The 19,101-nt window shown below is 45.9% G+C and overlaps 1 protein-coding gene across 3 annotated transcripts in view; it reads left to right on the top strand.

The window, feature by feature from the left end:
- PTPRA (protein tyrosine phosphatase receptor type A) overlaps positions 1–19,101 on the top strand; it is a 133,174-nt gene that overhangs the window by 60,514 nt on the left and 53,559 nt on the right. For 2 of the 3 annotated variants that reach the window (XM_076335669.1, XM_076335668.1), the window contains one exon: positions 381–452. The exons of the other annotated variant lie outside the window; for it this stretch is intronic. In XM_076335669.1, the coding sequence (XP_076191784.1) occupies positions 381–452 (72 nt within the window). The remainder of the gene's footprint in view (positions 1–380; positions 453–19,101) is intronic. 3 annotated transcript variants of the gene reach the window in all.

Below are 19,101 nucleotides of genomic sequence, written 5' to 3'. Positions count from 1 at the left end.
CTTCTTCTAGCTGTGGACCCTCCTAAATTTTACTTTACTTTACCCCAAACAGCAGTGCACGTATCAAGCGAAGCTGGGAACGTCAGAGTCTCCTCCTCATTTGTAACTGCTGCTGCTGACCTGTAATCACCTGCTGCTGCCCCTGCCCAAAAGCACTTTTAACCCGGGAAACTCCCACGATTTTGCCTTCTGTATTTAAAATTTATTTTCATCTTTTCAAGTGTGTCTCTAGCTTGAGCAATAATGAAAAGCTGCATGTTGGATATTGGTAAAATGAACTGGAATCACCTTGCTGGCGGCAGTAAAAAGACCGTTTTCCAAAGACGTTGGTGAATTTTAACTCTTTGGTTTTAAAAGCTTGTTTTTTGGTTTGTTTGCAGGGGGCACCACTGGAAGAACCTTTATGGGCTCCTAATGACATGCAGGTGGATGATTTACTTATGATAATTAAGGTAGGAAGAAGCGTTGTTAATTTTGGCATCTTGGCATTTGTCCTCTCCTTAAAATAAAATCGCGCTCGCCGGTGGCTGGCCGCTCATCGCTCTATTTTAGGGTTCAGTACACAACGATGGCAGTATGGAGCAGCACACGGCCAAGGCATTAACTTGTTGTGTTAAAGTATCCCTTTAAACACAGGGGGAAGGGAAATCTTATTTAAGAACTACCTGGGAACGCAGCTAAGTGGAAAAAATCCGACTTCCTCCCCCAAAGGATAATAAGGTCTCTGTTGGTGCAGAGTTGGAAGGGGCATGACTCTTATTTGAGAGCACTCAGCACAGGCGTTTTTTTGTTCTGCTGAAATGTAGCGGTTGAGTTGGAATTCAGGTTCTAACTTGCCTTCTCAAAAAAAAAAGACCCTAAAAATATATTTTATTAGGTTATTTTCATCATCTTGAGCTTCCTTGGAAAGCTGGTCTATCACCAGATGTGGCAAGAGAGTAGTCAATTACTGATTAATGAAATGGAGGAAAATCCCTGATTTTAAAAGCACTGAACTATTGGACAAACTTGGAAAAGAAAATACAAATGTATGTGGAGTTAAATGTATTCTTTATAAGTAGTTTTCATGATACTTTACTATCTGGATTCTTGTCTTGCTGGGTCATTTCTGCCGTGGCTCAGAGCACAACATTCTGCCTGTTGTGCTCAGAGGCATCATCAGGGTGGTGCAATGGTCACTGCTGGTCTCTGCCTCCTCTTGCAGTAGGAAAGAGGGTCTTCACCGTAGTCACCGTGTAGACTCCTAAATGTGAGTCAACCTTTCCCCTTGCAGACAAACAAACTCAAAAAGCCGTCTTGACTTTACTCAGGCAAGAGGACCCTACGCGTTTCCAGGCTTTGCTCTACACCCTCAAAACATTTCAATTTACGAGCTTGAAAAGGCGGTAGAGCCCTCTCTGAGTTCCCACCAAGGTATCGAACCTCTGCAATCTGCAAATACCCAAAACGTAGCAAAGTTGGATGCTCTGTTTTGGAGCCCGGTGAGACGTTTGGTGAGACCAACATTACGGGCAGGATTTTGTTCTTGCATTTATTCGGACTGTAAATGTGTAAGAAAGTATCGTGGGTGAACGTGGGGTGTGTTACGTCTGTCATACTTTAACACAGGCTTTGCTTTATATTGCAGTTGGGGTTTACGCTTCTTATTAGCACGGGTGGAATTAGTGGTTTGGTTGGTGTTTAGTGTCGGTGGATAGTTTACTGGCTGAGTCGTTGGAGGGAGAGGGGGAAATTCAAGCTGTAACTAGAGCAAATTCTTTTAATACAGGTTTACGGTTCTCCAATGTATTTGTACTTTTTGTTTGGCTTGCGATAAGATGCACTACTGTGGAATTTGCTTGGAGCAGGGATTTGCATGAATTATTGTTTCTTACAAAATGAACATCTGTGCAAGCCTTCTCCCTGTGCTCCACGGTACCAGAGCACCCATTAGAAGAAGGATTTGTGCGCCTGGATGCAACGGTCAGCAAAAGCCAAGCGCTTGGGGGAAGGAAAGATGGAGTAATAGAAACAAAGCTGCTGAAGCCAAGGGGAAAACTCCTTCTGGGCTGTGCGACGGCGTCTGGATGTGTGTGTTTATTTTATGTGCTGACTTCTTTCCTGCTCATCCCAGCGCGATTTTTTAAAAAGCAACGTGCCCCTGTTAGGAAAAACGTGGGACGGTTACGCTTGGCCTCTTGCAGAGTTCTGCTTTGTATTTAGGAAGCGTAATGCCATCAATCGCCGGAGCTGCTGATAGAAATAGCGTGGCCCAAAAATACGTAGAAGATGGGAGTAAACAATCATTATGGATGGTCTCTTGATTCCGCACTTAAAGCATTTCATTTGAAGGGTTTCACGTTCTCGTAGAGAGATCTTTCTGTAAATCGCTAATTAAGCAAATTAACTACAGTGTCATCAGTCTGTCTACAAAAAGCAAGAAGCTGACGTTCTGAAGAAACCTTCAAGCTGCAGACTCAAATTATCCAATATTTAAAATTATGCTGTCTCATAGGAATAGGAAGAGCGATGAAAGAATCACTTGAAGTTTGGGTGACTTAAAACCAGGTTTCAGGTAGAAAGGCAGGCTTTTTATTTTACTCAAAATTCCACACAGACGCTAAACCTGTCATCCTCACTTAAAATTTGACTTAACCTCATGTCATTCAATAATTTGCTTGTAATCCTTTATTTTCTTTTTGTAGACAGTAGAAAAGGCTAAGGTAAACATGTCGGGACGTTCATCAAAAATACTTTGTGTAATGTACTTATTTTCTCAAAAGTCGTTTTGATAGGGGAAAACGAGGAGGAGAATTTCGTCGTTTACTGAAATAAACCCCCATGACCCAGAGCATCAGGTATAGGTGAGAGCGATGGGACTGGTGGGGCATTAGGGGTCCCACCATTCACATGAATGGTCCTGGGTTGGGAAGAGCGCCGGTGTGTGTTGAAAGCAATAGGAGCGAGGTGTATAATGAGATGGAGACGTGGCGTTGTGCTGAGCCGTCTGTATTTCAGTATGCAAGATTGTCGTGGCTTAACCCCAGCCGGCAACTGAGCACCACGCAGCCGCTCATTCACTCCCCCCCACCCGGTGGGATGGGGGAGAGAATGGGAAGAGTAAAAGTGAGAAAACTCGTGGGTTGAGATAAAAATAGTTTAATAATTGAAATGAAATAAAATAGTAATAATAACAATAATAATAACAATAATAATAAAAGAATACACAAAGCAAGTGATGCACGATGCAGTTGCTCACCACCCGCCGACCGATGCCCAGCCAGGCCCCGAGCAGCGGCCCCCCCGGCCAGCTTTCCCCCAGTTTATGTACTGAGCATGACGTCCCATGGTATGGAATGTCCCTCTGGCCAGTTGGGGTCAGCTGTCCTGGCTGTGCCCCCTCCCAGCTTCTTGTGCACCTCCAGCCTTCTCAGTCGGTAGAGCATGGGAAGCTGAAAAGTCCTTGACTAGTGTAAGCACTGCTCAGCAACAACTAAAACATGGGTGCCTTATCAACATTGTTCTCATGCTAAATCCAAAACACAGCACTGCACCAGCTACTAGGAAGGAAATTAATTCTATCCCTGCCGAAACCAGGACAAAAACATTGCCAGATACACTGATTAGTAATTGCCAGCTGATGCCGATACCATTCAGGCTGTTTGTGTGTGTCCTGGCACCAGTGGGGTGTTTGAGAGTGTTACGGTTGTGCATCTGGTTGGAGAAACTACGGGCTTACAGCGAGCTACTCAAAAGGGCAGAAAACCATCCAGGCGTGGAGGTGACAGTCATATTGATACCGGTGCAGTGCTGAGCTGAGTGCTGTGTTTTGTTGAGAGGGTGAGTACTAAACCCACGTATCTCGTTTCAACAAAGCCCATCCGAAGCCATTCGCTACCGTCGGACCATCCGTATCCTTCCCTGTGCCTTTTCCATCTGCGTTGCCAACGTCTTTTGGGAGGTGGGAGCCAAGCCAATGTGCCTTGTGGATTTGCAGAAGGGCTTGACACGTGTGGTTTTCTTCTCACCGGTTCCGGCAGTGCCGATCGCTGAGATGATGTTTTCGGTGCTACCCACAATAACTGAAAGATCTTTCCTGAGAGATAAGAGTCAGTAATTGTGGTTGGCTCATTCCTCTGGTATGCGTTCCCGTATTAACTTGAAATTTAATTTGTCGTCAGAGTGCTGCTGCTGCGTGGCTCCGTCCCCTCCAGCCGTACCCTCCAGTGTGGAATCACCGGCTATTGCAGCGGTTGGACCCTGCACCCTCTCTCAGGAGCTGGTCTAAAGGATTGCTCTTCAGAAAAGTGCATTGGTGCCGTAGCTTGATCTTCTCACTGAGTACACGCAGTTGTGAGCGAACTGCAGAAGTGAAGAGGAGGTGACGGGTCGGGACCCGTCCCAGTCCTGCAGTTCACCCTGGTGGCTTTTGCATCGGATGGTGACCAAGCTCCCACTTTAAATATTTGCTCTTCTAGTTTCGGTCAAAGCTGCTGACAGCTGTAGTCCTTCTCAAACCTTTAAAGATTGCTGTCCAATTTTGGCATTTGTTGATGTGCAGGCTGACCCTTGAAGGGCTTTTTGGAAACACAGAGGTCGCCCTGCGACCAGAAATCACAAATTCCTGGTGCTCCTAAATCCCACAGGCACTTCTCCCCACTTCTTTCCTATGAAGTCTCAAACTTCTACACTGAATGTGGCGTCACGGGTGTGAGCTGACCTCCTGGCCTGCTGCATGCTAAAAACGCCCTGGGATTTGTTTGAGCTGTTTCACAAATCGTCGGTACTAAGCACACACCTCCAGCGTTCGCTGTTGAAGCTGACTGCGGGCTGGGGACCTGAAGGAGACAACTGCTTACAGAAACCACACTGGGCAGCGTGTCGGGACCTGCAACCCGTACCTGGAGCTGCTGGGTATAAATAAACACATCCACCCTCCGTCTTATTTCTGACAACTACCTCCCTGAACAGTAATTTATTTTTTTTTTTCGGTAGCTTGTTCTGCAAGCAGGTTTCCTCTTGCAGGTGTTTCGGAAGACCTCATTTTTATGTTAATTCAGTGTAACTATCAGTGCCCAGGCATTGACTGCTCTTGCGTCCTTCTGAGACGTGTGATTTTTATTGAAATTCGGTCTTGAAAAACTGATACCAGCAACTGATGTACCTGTCACCTGAGTCAGACGGGAAACTGCACCAAATTGGTGGTTGCCTCAAAAATACGTTGCCAGCCCTTGTTCTGCAGGGTGTAGCGACTGCAGCTTCAGCTTTCAGGAGGGTTGCAGCTGCGGTCTGCAGCCTGGGTTCAGGTTTTTAGTGGTGTTTGCATGCTACATTTTGAGGGCTTCCTCAACATCATGTCTCCACTGAGATCAAGCAGTGCTAATTACAGCTAAACACAGTTACTGCTAATACTGGTGGACCTCAATCTATAGGAACGATTTTTTTCCTGTTGATGGCTTCAAACACATCTCTGCTTTGATTATATTTGGTCCCAGGAAAGGCTGGAGTTGATCCACATGTCCTTCAATAAAATAGATCCTTCAAATCGGGCAGATAACATATTAGGTGATTTAAATGACTATTTTTACAGCTCAAAATGGATCTTTTTCTGAGCAAGCAATGCTTACCAGCTCCAGCCAAACCTGCGTTGCTCCGGTTGGTCACTGTTGTGTAACAGATGTGAAGGCAAGTTCCTCGCCACTGGGGAGTTTATCTGCTCCTGGTCAGAACAGGAAGAGATGGCGACCAGTCGAGGAAGTGAAGCCGCGGAAGGGATGACGTTCGGGCTCCTTCGTCATCGCTGGATGCCGGGAGGTGCCTCTGAAGGATGGAGTGGTGCGGGGCCACCTTTGTTTTCAATCGGTGGTGCCTGTCCCAGCTTTTTCAGGGCGTCCTTCATGCTGATGTTAGCTTTTCATCCCCCCCATCCTCACCGTTTCGGGCGAGTGTGTTAACAGAGAAGATCCCTGCTATCTGGTGGTGGAAAGCAAACAGAGAAGAGCAGATGAAAGGTGTCTTCAGCAACCCCAACTTTGGGTGGCAGTGACCTCCCTGTAGCACAGGAGGCTTCCATCAGCAGCTGTGCAGAGGTATTCAAAACCTTGGGTAGACCCGATGGCAGAAATGCCTGGTTAAGTAAGACAAGGAGGGGAAATTTAATCAGTCGTGCTTTGGCTTTGTTGATAAAGACATGAGTGCAACTGCTTTAGTGACAAGTTTTTTCATGGTACCAAATATAGAGGACACTGAAGCTGGAGGGGCCAGAGGAGAACGTCTAGACCCAGCCGATATAAACCAAAAGCCATGAAATTATGGAATTGCACCCAATAGGTTTCTTGCCCCAAGACCTTACCATGCACTGTAAAGCACATCCAGGTTTCAGGAATACATTCAGTCAGCCGGATGCAGGTCAGCGATGGGATTAGACAGGTCAGTGGTTACTAACACCATTAACTTCTCATATCTCCTTTTCCAGAACTCAGTTCTCATGATGCTATTTAAGCGTTTTGTAGTCCAAATCCTTGAAGTTCCCTGCGGAAAGCTAAAACAAATATATCAACCCTATCAGGTCTTTCCAAGAGCAAAGCATGGAAATCCCCTGTCCTCGGGCTGGCACCGTCACCGGTATTTTCCTCTCTCCCTTGACCGGTGATTTTTCCTTTAATACTGCTGTCTAAATCTTCTGTGGCTTATGCAGTCATTAAAAAGAAGGAAAAAAATTGCATGCGCTACGGGAATTTGGCAAGCGAGGCGTGGACCTCTCGCAGTTCCAGTCGGTGGTTAGACGGATTTGTCATACTTACATTATATACGTGTGTGATCTACTTGCGGTGAGGAACCGCTGGTGCTCGGTCAGGGACCTGTTCCCTTTTCACACGGAGTCATTCTGAGGGCAAGCAGATACTTGGGGGGTTTTTTCATACGTGGATGTACATGAGGGAATAAGGCAGGCTGGAATAATTAATTATTCTCTGGGAGAGCAGAGTATTTACAAGTGCTGTGATGCTTCACCCATGATGGTCTAAGGTAGATGTGTTTTATGGGGAGCAATATCTGGTAGCAGGTAAACTGCTGCAGTTGGGGAGAAGCAGACAAGCTTTTGATGCGTAAATCCTCCAGTTCTGAGACAAAATGCGTTATCGGTCTTACAAGCTCAGCCAGTTGCTCTGAGCTTCATCCAAACATAATAACACTTTGAGTGAGAGAGAGGACAGTTGGTACCCGCGGAGCCAAGGGATGTGCTCACTGGTGAAGGAGGTAAATTATTTCTTGGGGGACGTGGAAGAGTTATCTGGGGACCAGTTTTAGAGGGAAACTAGCTTTTGGTTGACCGTTGCTCAGTGACATGGAATTTAATTCCCAAACTTGCTTTTTGAATGTGTTTTATAGATACCCGTCAAGGTTGATGTGTTTTGCAAGACATACTCCCTTTCTCGCCCGTCCTCTCTGATACCCAGGTGCTTCTGCCCAGTGTATGAGTTGGCTCTGGTGCAGTGCAGGAGGAGGGTGGTGTACCGGGTGAAGCGTACAACATTTGGGGAATCAAATACTGTAATCCATAGGGTTTTGCTGCCGCAGAGAGCATTTGTGGGGATGGGGGCTGTGCGTGTGAGCAAACGTTGCAGCTTGGCCAGGTTCTGCTTCCATTTGATGTGGTGCATGTGCCTTGATGAGCAATTCAGCAAGGTCGAGGAGCTCTCTGAAGAGCTGGAAGGAGGGAAGAAGCTCTTTAAAGTAAAATACTTCAAATATAGATGGAGCTTATACTGCAATAAATCTGCGTTTTACTTCTGCGTGGCTCTTTCCTTTCCCCACTGCAAGGTGCCTTGCTGGTACAGCGCGCTGGTTTGACTGCACCTCGCTCAGCAGATGTTCTTGGTAACCTCAGGTCTTACCTTGGGTTGAGCTTTGAGGAAGCATAAGGTCAAGCTGCTGCAGTTCTAGAGGAAGTTTGTAGGTTATAAATTCAACTAGACCTGGTCCTCAAAACAAAATTTAAAAAGAAAAAAAAACAAAAAAACATTAGTGTGGACTGCTTCCAGTCTTGTACAGGGAGTTGGAGAAGCCAACAAGATCGTGTAAACAAGACCACACCGCTAAGGAAACCAATGCCTTAGTTTTTGCAAAAAGCTTTGTGTTTGAGACAAACTAGTTTTGAGGATTAAATGCTGCTGTCCCTCCCGAGTGAGTGGGTATTGTGGCATCTAAACTGATTTCTGAGGTACAGGTGTGACTGAGCAGGAAGGTCTCTGCAGCTGCCGTCCATTTGGGTTTAGTTATTGCGTGTTACTGTGTGCAGTGTTCCTCCTTGCAGAGAAGGAAGTCGAGGGGACGTGAGAGCTCTGCAGGAGGAGAGCGAAACATCTCTAGAGATCAGGCAGCAGAAAGATGACTCGAGTAACTGTTGAAGCTGGGTTGGGTTGCTCAGGAGAGAAGTTGGTCAGGATGCACGTTGTGTTGGTGCATTTTAATCTGTGCAAGAAGACTCGGAGAGGTGTGTTCAGAGGTGCGCGGGAGGAAGAAGCGATGGGTGATGAGCGCACGCTTGCTGGGATGCCCAGCTTCTTGCTTCCTTCATCCCAAAGATGAACACTAAGTTGTAGACGTGGTAGAGCAGGTGGGACATCATGATCAAGAGCAGTGTGAGCTTGAAGGATCTGGAGGGAAAGAGTTAAATCTGAGCAAAAAGCAAATTATCTGGAAGGGCTGGAGCTCTGCCCTTCAATGCTTCCCCAAACCAGGACATGCAAGTCAGGAACCCCGGGAATGGCTCCGGCACCTGGGGGTCCTCGCAGAGGGCTGCGCTGGGAGTGGTGGCATTGCCTGGATGTTTTCTTCCAAGTCTGCATCTTCGAATGAACGTGCAGCCTGAGCCACTCGGAGAGGACAGGGATTCTGCTTGCGCTCTTTCCTCCCATTGCTAGACCAGGTGTCCCCTTAAAGGCACCAGTTACAGTTAGAAAACCATTCTGAAACTACAGTCGCAATGGATCACCACCTTCAGCTGCAGGGGCACTAACCGTGCGCGTCAGGCCACCTCGCTGGCTTGTCACCACTTTTTAAAACACTGCTGTTGAAGAAAGGCAGAGCCCTCGTCCTGCAGCGCCCTGCGGGTGCTGGGGTGCAAGAAGATCTCGACACCCGTGCTGCTGGTGCTGCTCTGCCTACTACCAGAGCTGTCAGAGGCTCAGGTCTGCTGTCTGAGAGCTCAGACACACGTTATGCATACTGACAATTTGTTTCCTCAAATGAACGGTCGCAGGAAACGAATTTTCTGCTCTTCAGCTGCCAGCCCAGTCCGTTGGGTTGCGGCGAGGCACCCCAGCTCCCACTGCGCCCGGCTGGGCTCGGGTGCTGTCAGCAGCATTGAAACTACCCTCAAATATGACGGCGGGGACGCTGACAGGTATCCACAGGCACAAAAGCAAACTGGGAAGCCCGGTATACCCCTGGTTTTGAGCCAGTTGCTCAACGGAAGATCAGCTTCGCCGGGGGATGCTGCCTCCTTTTCCTGGTGGCTGCTTCCCCAGTTATGCTGTTTTGCTTCAGAGGCAAACCTGTTAAGTCCTTTTCCTGAGCACCAGCCAGAGGCTCGATCGAAACCTATTCAATAGCTATTTCTTTATTTTTATGTGCTTTGAGCAGGGCCTGAAATGTATCATTTGGGAAGATGTTTTAGTGAGATTTTGGATGGCAACCCACTTTCTCCTCTGCATTAACTGCTTTAAAACATCTACTCCCTGGTTCAATTTTATTTGCCCTTTAATAAAAAAAGATAATATCTGCTAGACACTAGTTTTTTCATCCCTCAGGCAGGTGTTTAAGAGTTTTCATTGTTTTTAAAGTAGCTGTTTCTGTGCTTTCTGAATGGCTGTCAGCTTGCTGAAGACGATGATTAATCTTTATCAAGCGCTTAACTGAAAATGCTGTTAAAGTGATGTGATGCAGATCGTCACTGGGATGCTCAGGATCACCTTTGGTCCACATACTGTGCTTTGAGCATCGCTGCTTTATAATCTAATGAAAGCAGCCTTAAATTTTGAGCGTTAGCAGGGGGAGAAGCTCTTCCCAGTGGTTCATGTCCTGCTTGTAATGAAATTACTTCATTTGCTTATGCAGCAATCATGATAATTTTCATAAACCTTTCTCAGTCACAGAAGGGAAGAAATGTTGTGAACTGATTTGCTGCTTCTCTGCACCGTGAGCCAGACTTTTCCTTTAAAAGGAAAAGTACCTTTTAAAACCTGCTCTCTGCTTTTCAGCATCTCCGTTTGAATTATTTCATCCATAAACCTATTTTTATTAACAGATTGGGAAAGAAAACCGAGCACTTTTCCTTAGGCATCGGTACTTTCTTCGCTCTGAGCTCAACCCAAGTGCAAAATATCTTCTGTGCAAGCTAAACAGAAAGTAAAAGTAACCAAGGTGAAAGCCTTTCTGCGGGATAGAAAGCAAACTGACTTCTGGAAAATGGAAATGTGGCGTTAGTGCTGTGTTGGGGTGAGAGCGGCGGGGATGGCTCCATCTGGCTTCGAGAGACATCTGCGAATCCCGACCTCAACGTGAATTCCCCTTTGCCGTGATTCTGCTTCTAATTAAAAAGTCAGAGCTGTTAAAAAGGACTCGCTGAAGAGTTTGGGTAGATTTATGCCTAAGTGGTGGTGATTATGATTTCTTTAAATCAGACTCTAATTATGATTTTGAATACGCTTTAAACCGTTTAATCTTAAACTAACTGGGATTTTTAACAATTAGATGCTCCCTTCCACCCAGCTGTTGTCCCAGCCCTTTTCCTTGATGAGAGCCGAATAGATCTTTTAGGTGTTCACGGTGGACAACAGACTGTTAACACTAATTGTCTGTGTGAGGGTGACGAGGAGCCGTGGTCACTGGCCACAAGAAACAGGGTCACCGGCTGTGTCTGTCTTCAGGGTACCAGGGACACGCGCAGCATGGGACAGGGGGCTAACTGGGAAGTGCGAGGCTGACAGCAGGACGACTTTCAGACCCTTTCAGCTGCTGATCTGCCACGGTCTCTATTCTTGGGAGCAAAAATACGGAAGAATCTTCTGTTATACAATCTTTTTTAACATATATTTAGAGGGTTTCATGCCACAAGTTTGGTTTTTTTTCCTAATCGTGTTTTAACATCTTTATTTGGTAAGATGTGCTACTTTTTAAGCATTCATATTGGTGACTTTTATTTTGCAACTAAACCAGTTTTGATATGAATTGTCCAACTTCTGTTTTTGGGGAGGAACAAAGTTATTTTTTCTCACCAGCCTACATGGCATTTAATCCGACTGAAGCACGTGGCTGCTGTTACACAGAAAACAACACCCTGTCTTTGACAAATTCTTCCCTGCGTGACTTCAGTAGTTAAAGCTGGTTGAAGAGGTTGGCTCGAATCTCCTGCCCAAGGAGTGCCGTGCTGTAAGCTAAAAGTTGTTTGCGTTTAAGATGCTGCTTCTATTTCGGTAGGAAAGTATGCATCGTCGGGAAGTGTTTCTTCCCACTAGCTGCACACTCATCCCGGAGCACTGTTTCCAGAGGGCCATCTTAATGAAATAACCTACTGGGGGCACAAAGCAGCCACCCCTGATCATAGAATCATAGAATCGTAGAATGGTTTGGGTTGGAAGGCACCTCTAAAGGCCATCTCGTCCAACCCCCCTGCTGTGGGCAGGGACATCTGCAACTAGATCAGGTTGCTCAGAGCCCCGTCCAACCCGACCTGGAATGTTTCCAGGGATGGGGCATCCACCACCTCTCTGGGCAACCTGGGCCAGTGCTTCACCACCCTCAGCATCAAAAATTTCTTCCTTCTATCCAGTCTCAATCTACCCCCCTTTAGTTTAAAGCCATTGTGCCTTGCTCTATCGCTACAGGCCCTGCTAAAAAGTTTGCCACTATCTTTTTTATAAGCCCCCTTTAAGTACTGACAGGCTGCAAGAAGGTCTCCCCAAAGCCTTCTCTTCTCCAGGCTGAACAACCCCAACTCCCTCAGCCTTTCTCCATAGCAGAGCTGTTCCACCCCCCTGATCATTTTCGTGTCCCTCCTCTGGACCCGCTCCAACAGGTCCGTGTCTTTCTTATACTGAGGACCCCAGAGCTGGACGCAGTGCTGCAGGGGGGGTCTCACCAGAGCAGAGTAGAGGGGCAGAATCCCCTCCCTCGACCTGCTGATAGTGGGACCAAGCTGGATGCTCCCCAAAAGCAATGAGCAAGGTATTGTGTAGCAGAGGTTGGGTACCATCGAGAGGTTAGTGACTGATCAGATGGCATTTGAAGAATATTGTTGGCTAAACGAAGTTTGACGTGTTACTGGATAGTTATTTTCATCTTGTGCAGTGAGACATTGGATGCTGTATCTCATCAGTCAAAAAATGCCAGGGATATTTTTGTTTGATTTAAATAGGCTGGGATGCAATGAGGACCCATGTTAGCAGGGGCAGGGTGCTGGTGGTTAATTAACCCATTAAACACGTGAGGATGTGCAGGGGATGTCTGGACGCAGCCAGTACGACTAGGAAAGCACCAAACACGCAGCCGTTCCCCCTGCATCCAGGGATGTGCTCTTGAACCAAAGTGCAGAAGTTAGCAATGCGGTGAAGAGTGAAGCAATTTCTCCCCTAAAAATTAATGTAATAGGAGAGGGGATGTATGCAGGGACTGAAGAAACACCCGTACAGTTACGTTTCCATCCCTGTCATCGCCTTCCTCACGTGAATCAAGATGAGTCGAGGGGGAAGGACAGAAAACTGGGTGAGCGGTTGGGTGACCCGTTGTGAAAGCCACCATCTCCACCAGCTGACCATCTTGATGATCCTGCTCCTCTTACGTCGGCATCGTACACGCTGTCCTTACGAGTATTTCTAGAGGGATTTACAGAGCCAACGAAGTGATTTAAGTGCTCAGAAGTATTTGAATATCCCAGTAAGTATTTATCTGCAATTAAGGTCTTGTGAAAACATTGTGAAACATGAGCCGTCATTTGAGTCCTGCTTCCCTTTCTGTCAAACTGGCGAATACCGGGCTTTGATTGTCTCTTGTCCCTATGGATTAGACCCATCTCCTTTTTCCTTTGCGCAGAGGACCCACCAAAGCATCTGGGACTGCGCACAGGCCGTCGCAGCCCTGAACAAGCAGCGGCAAGGCCCATCTCTGCAATTTTCAGGCTCGCCAGTGCCTTTTGTGAGATGGTACCAGCTTTAGTACTTCAAAGAAAGGTGTCAGAAATGCAAAAATGAGCAATTAAGGATTAATCTGCTTGTGGGGATGGGTATCTGCCTCCCCCCTCCCCGTTGCGCTGTAAATTAGTGGTTGACTTGAGCCCTGTAGTGTAGCTATTTATACCTCAAAGGTTTGAATTATAGCTGTGTAGATTATATCATCCCTTTGTTTAATCCTTTTTCCTTTCTTCTGTCATGCTTTTGACCTCAGTGATTTTCAAAGCAGTCAGATTCGCTTCCTACGGTTTTCTTGTGATAGCATTTGTATCCAGGAAAGGGGAGGAGAATTAGATGGCTTTTTCTGTACCATTTTATTTTCTCTAATGTTCTCCCTTACTCGTTTCCTCATTCGACAGCCCAGTCCTTTTTTTTAACCTTTTCAGAGGTTTTCATACCACAACCTTCATAGCCTTTCTAGGGCTTTTTATTTTCTAGGGCTTCAAAACGGCGTGCACAGAGCTAGGGGACAGCCTGGATGAATATTGCACCTTATGGGCTTGAACGCTTCACGAAAAGCTTCGGAAAGGGGAGCCGCTGCCATGCACCTGCCTGCTTGTTGGACCTACGCCTCTCCTTCATTCCCCCCCACCAAGGAACAAGCAATGCGAGGGAGGGTATTGTTGCTATTGGATTTATTGGCTGTGATTTTGCAAATAAATGCTTTATAATCACTTCCTCGCTGCACCTCGCAGCCAAGAAAGGGAGACGTGCAGCGAAGGAAGGGCAGGCTGCCTGCTTGTGCTCCGGCTTTCCCTTCGGATTCTCATTTCCTATTTCCAAGACTGCTTTCTTTTAGACCTCTAATAAGTGTTAGAGCATTTAGAATACATATCTATTCTCATAGCTCTCTGTAAGTTGCATTTTGAAGAAAAAAGCCAAAGTTGGCCCCAGGCCAGCGACTGCAGTGGTTCCTGGCTCTTTGCTCGGTCGCTGCAGTTTGGATGTCCCCATACTTCCCTTCCAGCAGAAGCTGTCAGAAAAATAAAGGGCACAGGAGATGTGGACACGCTGAAGTCAGCTGAATATTTTTAAATATTAGACCATGCTGTACAAGGATGGGAAATAAACTTTGCTGCTAATGCAAGCAGAGAGTCCCTCTGCAGTGGGAGCTTCCCTCCCATCCCTCTCGACGGGGGTTCCTACCTGGAGCAGCCCTCCCACCAAAAACGCTCCCTTTGGCTTTCAGACCCTCGTATAGCAAGGCGTTTTTATTTGGCGAAGCACTAAAAGGACTTAAGCACATTGTTAAATGCTTTGAATAAGAAGGAATGAAGATAGCCAGCCGGCAAAACTCTTGAACCTGAGCGTAGACCTTTGTAACTTGAAGTTGAGCTGAGCTGGACACCAGCTGCCATGATAATGGAGACAGCAGGAACAGTCGTGTGATGGGAACAGCCTTTAATTACTTGTAATACAGCCGGCCTGAATGCATAACCTCGAAAAGAGGGGCCATTGCCCGTTAACATCCAAATGTTAGGACATCAAACCATGTCAAGTCGTGTAGGTAAACCCAAGAGGGCAGTTCCAACCATTTGCCATCATCTTTCTGCATAACTTCTTTTTTTATATGCTTTCCAGCCTTACCTGGAAATGGAGAACTTGCGTTTAAGTTCAGGCTGATAATGAAAAGAAACCTTAAAAGTGTAGGCTGAGAAAGTATCGAGTATTAATTGTCATTTACTTTCCTTTTTGTGTTAGCTGGACAACTCAGAGGCAGGTCGCTGAAGTAGCAGGCCGGCTCTTAGATCGAATGGGTAATTGTTTGTCAAATTGTGAGAATTTCCATTAGGATTAAGCCCAAAATAACCATCTTTTTGAATAACTTAGAATAGTTAGTACCAACAGCAGGCCATCAGGCAGGTGGATCTGGGTGTAAAATTCTATATTGAAAATAGCTGGGGAAGGGCACTGGCAGATTGGAGTGGGCTTTTCCTATCAAGGCTTTCTTTAGGATATTTTCAGTCAAAGCCATTGCGTTTGTGACACCCTTTACCAGTATATGCCGTAACCACCCGCCTGATGGATATTTGGGGGTTCGTTTGTCTCTTGCAGCTGTCCCAGTTTTTGTGAAAAAATAATGTTTTTTCGGAGCAGCATTTCAGACCTTGGTCCTTCTTTTTCCAAGCTGCTGCCCGCCATTTGGCCAGAAGTCAGCCTTTCTCTTCCTTGGTATTTATGTGAAGTGGAAGCTATTGCCCGTTGCAGAAAAGCCAATCGCTGGATAAACCCAGATCCTGCGTCTGAAATGGAGTTGGGAATATTCATCAGGCAAAGGCGGTATCGTAACCTGCATTTTCATACGCCTGGGGAGTGTTGCAAGCAATTAGACTGGTCTGATGGGATGGGTCCCTCTCCTCTCTCCCCTTATCCCACCCTTTCTCATTTTTTTCTCTGCCTGCCTTCCCTCCTCCCCAAAAAGGGAGGGCGAGAAAGAAAAGCAGAGTAACTTGTATGGACAGAGGGGAGGTGTAATTGTGAGCAGTGGGACCAATTTAAAAATGGAAGATTTCAGAGAGACTCAGACTTTCTTTGACATGTTGGGCTTTTTTGTAGAGGATAAAAGGAAAATAAACTAATTTATTCCTAAATTGTAATTCCTTTTTGGTATTAATCTGTTTAATTAGGGTAGTTCATAAATGCACATATGCAGGGGAGAGAGGGGGACTGCAAATTGAAATGAAGAAATTTTCAAAAGGAAAGTCTTGATAGAAGAAGCTTCCTGGCAGTGAGATGTTTTAGGCTGCGGGGAGAAATAATATCCCAAGAAGAGGTGGGAACTCCATCACTTTGGACTTTTATAAGCGAGACTGGATGGAGTAATTTGGGAAGTTTCTTGTAGGGAACAGTCTTTTGCTGCGTGGTGGGTAGGACAAGATGATCTAATCGATCTCTTCCCTGTCCAGTTCATATGGTTTTCATTTCCTTCTGCTGAGAGGTGGGGAAGGGAGGCGGACTGTTGCTGGATGCAGTGAGGAGTCTGGTGGTGTTAGGGATTGGTCATTTGTTACGGGGTTAATGTTTTTCTGGGCTGTGATTCTGTTACTCCAAAATATTTTAAATTAAAAAGGACTTTTTAGCCCCTGCTCTGACTATTTCTAGATGTAGAAGGGTGTAACCATATTAGCGATGATTGCTCTTCAGCTTTCCTGAAGCCACAGTTGAGGCATCACCCAAAACTGTCTTGTGTCAGTAGGGTGTCAGCTCCGGAGCTTAGTAACTGAATATTGTTTCACTGAGATTTGAATAGTTTTTTCTTTGCTTTCACCCACAAGAAATCCTGTTTCCTATTTGCTCCACGGTACAGAGCTCTGAGAATGGGTCAGAATGTAGCTGGCCATGAACGTTTTATTTCCCCTCTCTTCTACAACGTTGGTTGTCCGTGCAGGTTGGTGTTGAGATAACCTTTTGATGCATGCTAGGATTTGACCTGCTCATAACGCTAAATTATGTGGCTAATAGCTCTTGATGTGTTGTGGCTGAATCGTGGCTTGAAGGTCGCAAGTGATCTACCACCAGCCTTAGTTTATCTACCAGGGTGATTGCTGTTTCTGTTGATGGGAGGAAAAGCGAGGATATACGACTTGGTGTGAATTTCTGAGGAGGAATGGAGAGATCTGAGAATAATTTCTTACCTAGGAAGGGTGGCTTTGCAGCCAAGCTAGAAACCTCATGATGGAGGAAATGGTTGTAGGACCTGGGAGGAGGGAAAAGATGGGAGAGTGGGCTGTGCGCAGCTTTTAGGAAGAAGATGGATTGAAGTTTGGTTTAGCGCTAAACGTGAAGGTTGGAGCAGGGAAGATGAGGACTGCAGAGCGTCGGATAAAGGAGCAACTTAAGTAGCTTGGGTTTGCGGTGCGGTTGAGCAGTAGGATGCTGGGTTTGGGCGTTCATGTGGAAAACTTGTATTTTATCCCCAGCAGAAGAAAGATTGCTCATTACATCTCTGAAGAGCATCAGTAGCTCTCTGCAGTTGCTGACTTCATGGTTATATTTGTCCTTGAAACTTTGGTGCATGTAAACACAGTTTGCATGTGTCTATTTTTGAGGCCAGGTGAACTATAACGTCCGTCTTTCTTTGGTTCTATGCTGTAGGGCTCGTATTTCCTCGTTTCGAGTGTGAGAAATTGAGCCACAGATAGTGGGCATGACCATCTCTGGTGTCCTCTCCTAAGCAAAAGCCTGCAGAGACCTCCCCCAGATCCGTGCTCATGAGCAGGACACGCTCGGAGCACGTTCATCCCCTTACACAAGCGCAAGGTCAGGTTTCTGATGGATCTGTTTTTTCCCTTGGAAGAGGAGATGGCTTTTCAGGAGGAAAGGTCCGTTCTCCTTGACAGTGATTTTATTCCCCTGACAACTTTAATTCCTTCTGAATTCTCCCAGTTGTGAGGGACAACAGAAGTTGGATACTGTGTAATCTCTGATCCCCTGCCAGTTTTGCATCCCTCCTCTTGGCAGTGATTTATAACCATTATTTTCCCCCAGTATTTTAAAGGACATTTTCATCTTCCTTGGCAGAAAGAGGAGTATTTTTCTGGGACTACTGTTGTATCAAATTTTGCTCCTTGTTTAAGATCTATATTAAAAATAATAACACCACCAATGGAAGTGCGACTTTGGTGTTTTCCTCTTAAATTACCCATCCACGTACAGTCTGGGAGCTGCAGCTTTGTTACCACTTGAGACCCCAAATGCGAATATAACCGAAGATCCCGTGAAAATCAACCCATCCATTTTCTGACTCTCCTCTGTGAGGAGCGAAGGTGTGCAAAATGGAAAACCATTGGCAACTATACTGGAATTTAAAACTTGGCAGAAAATAATGAAGCAGTTGTGGGCTGCTCTCACATTGATGGCTTGGGCAAGGCAGTGCGATTTTGGTGTGTTGCTTCAATTTAGCTAATTCTTAGCAGCATGATGGTAATTTCATGAAAGTTATTTCGGTTCGTATCAAAACTGCAACACAATAAAGATAGATTTTTTTCATGTGATAACAGTTTTGACCAAGGTTTCCTTTTACCCTGCAGCTTTTAAATAATTGGCCGGCTTGCTCTTTTCTTTTATTGTACTCAGGATATTATAAACTTAGATTGTTTCGTAAACCACTAATTTTAGACGCATCTTGGTGCTTATTGTTCCCTTCATTGCGCTTTTTTAATACCCTGAGCAGAACCTCTGCAGAGAAGCGGAAATCGTCTGTGTCCTGAGACTTTGACGTCTAGACTGGATAAAGGGCAAGAAAACACAGCCGGAGCGATCACCCACCAGCCTTTTCTAAAGTCACTTTGCTTTCCTAACCCAAAATTCGCAACTAATTCCCTTCGCCATAATATTAGGTAGCGGAAATTGGACAAAAATCATAAATGTACCTATATCGAATGAGCGTGAAATCAGAAGCAGCTTTCCAAATCAGTAGGTATATATAATAGCCAACGCGGGCATTACAGATACAATTGAGTTGCTAAGGCAGGGCTTTCCAATAGCGCCTCGTGTAGCCCCGTATCGTCTAATTATTCCGCTTCAGTGTAAGTTAACAATGAAGAGAAGATAAAAGCTTGGCAACCCCTTTGCTTAGAAGGGTCAATTTATTCCAGCTCTTTGTAGGGCAATGTAATTTTGGGCTTTTACATGGCGGATAACGCCATCCCCCCTGCAGGAACACTCGCTGCAGCGCTTCCGTAAATAGGTCAGGAGAGGACGGTGTGTCGTACAGTGTGGAGAGCGATGCCAGAATCCTACCTTGCTTAATGTGAATTATTTTTTCTCGAAGAAAATAAGATGGTTTTGTCCTTATTCACCCAGTTTGTAAAAAAAACTGGGTCAGTTGGACAACTGCTCATGCCAGCAGCGTGTTTCAGTGTGCTGTGTTTGGGATGGGAAGGTTCACGGA

This window comes from Aptenodytes patagonicus, chromosome 4 (genome assembly GCF_965638725.1).
Source record: "Aptenodytes patagonicus chromosome 4, bAptPat1.pri.cur, whole genome shotgun sequence".
In the NCBI taxonomy this organism is placed as follows: domain Eukaryota; kingdom Metazoa; phylum Chordata; class Aves; order Sphenisciformes; family Spheniscidae; genus Aptenodytes; species Aptenodytes patagonicus.
Note: the sequence above shows the minus strand (reverse complement) of the source record. Positions and strands in the feature narration are given on the sequence as shown.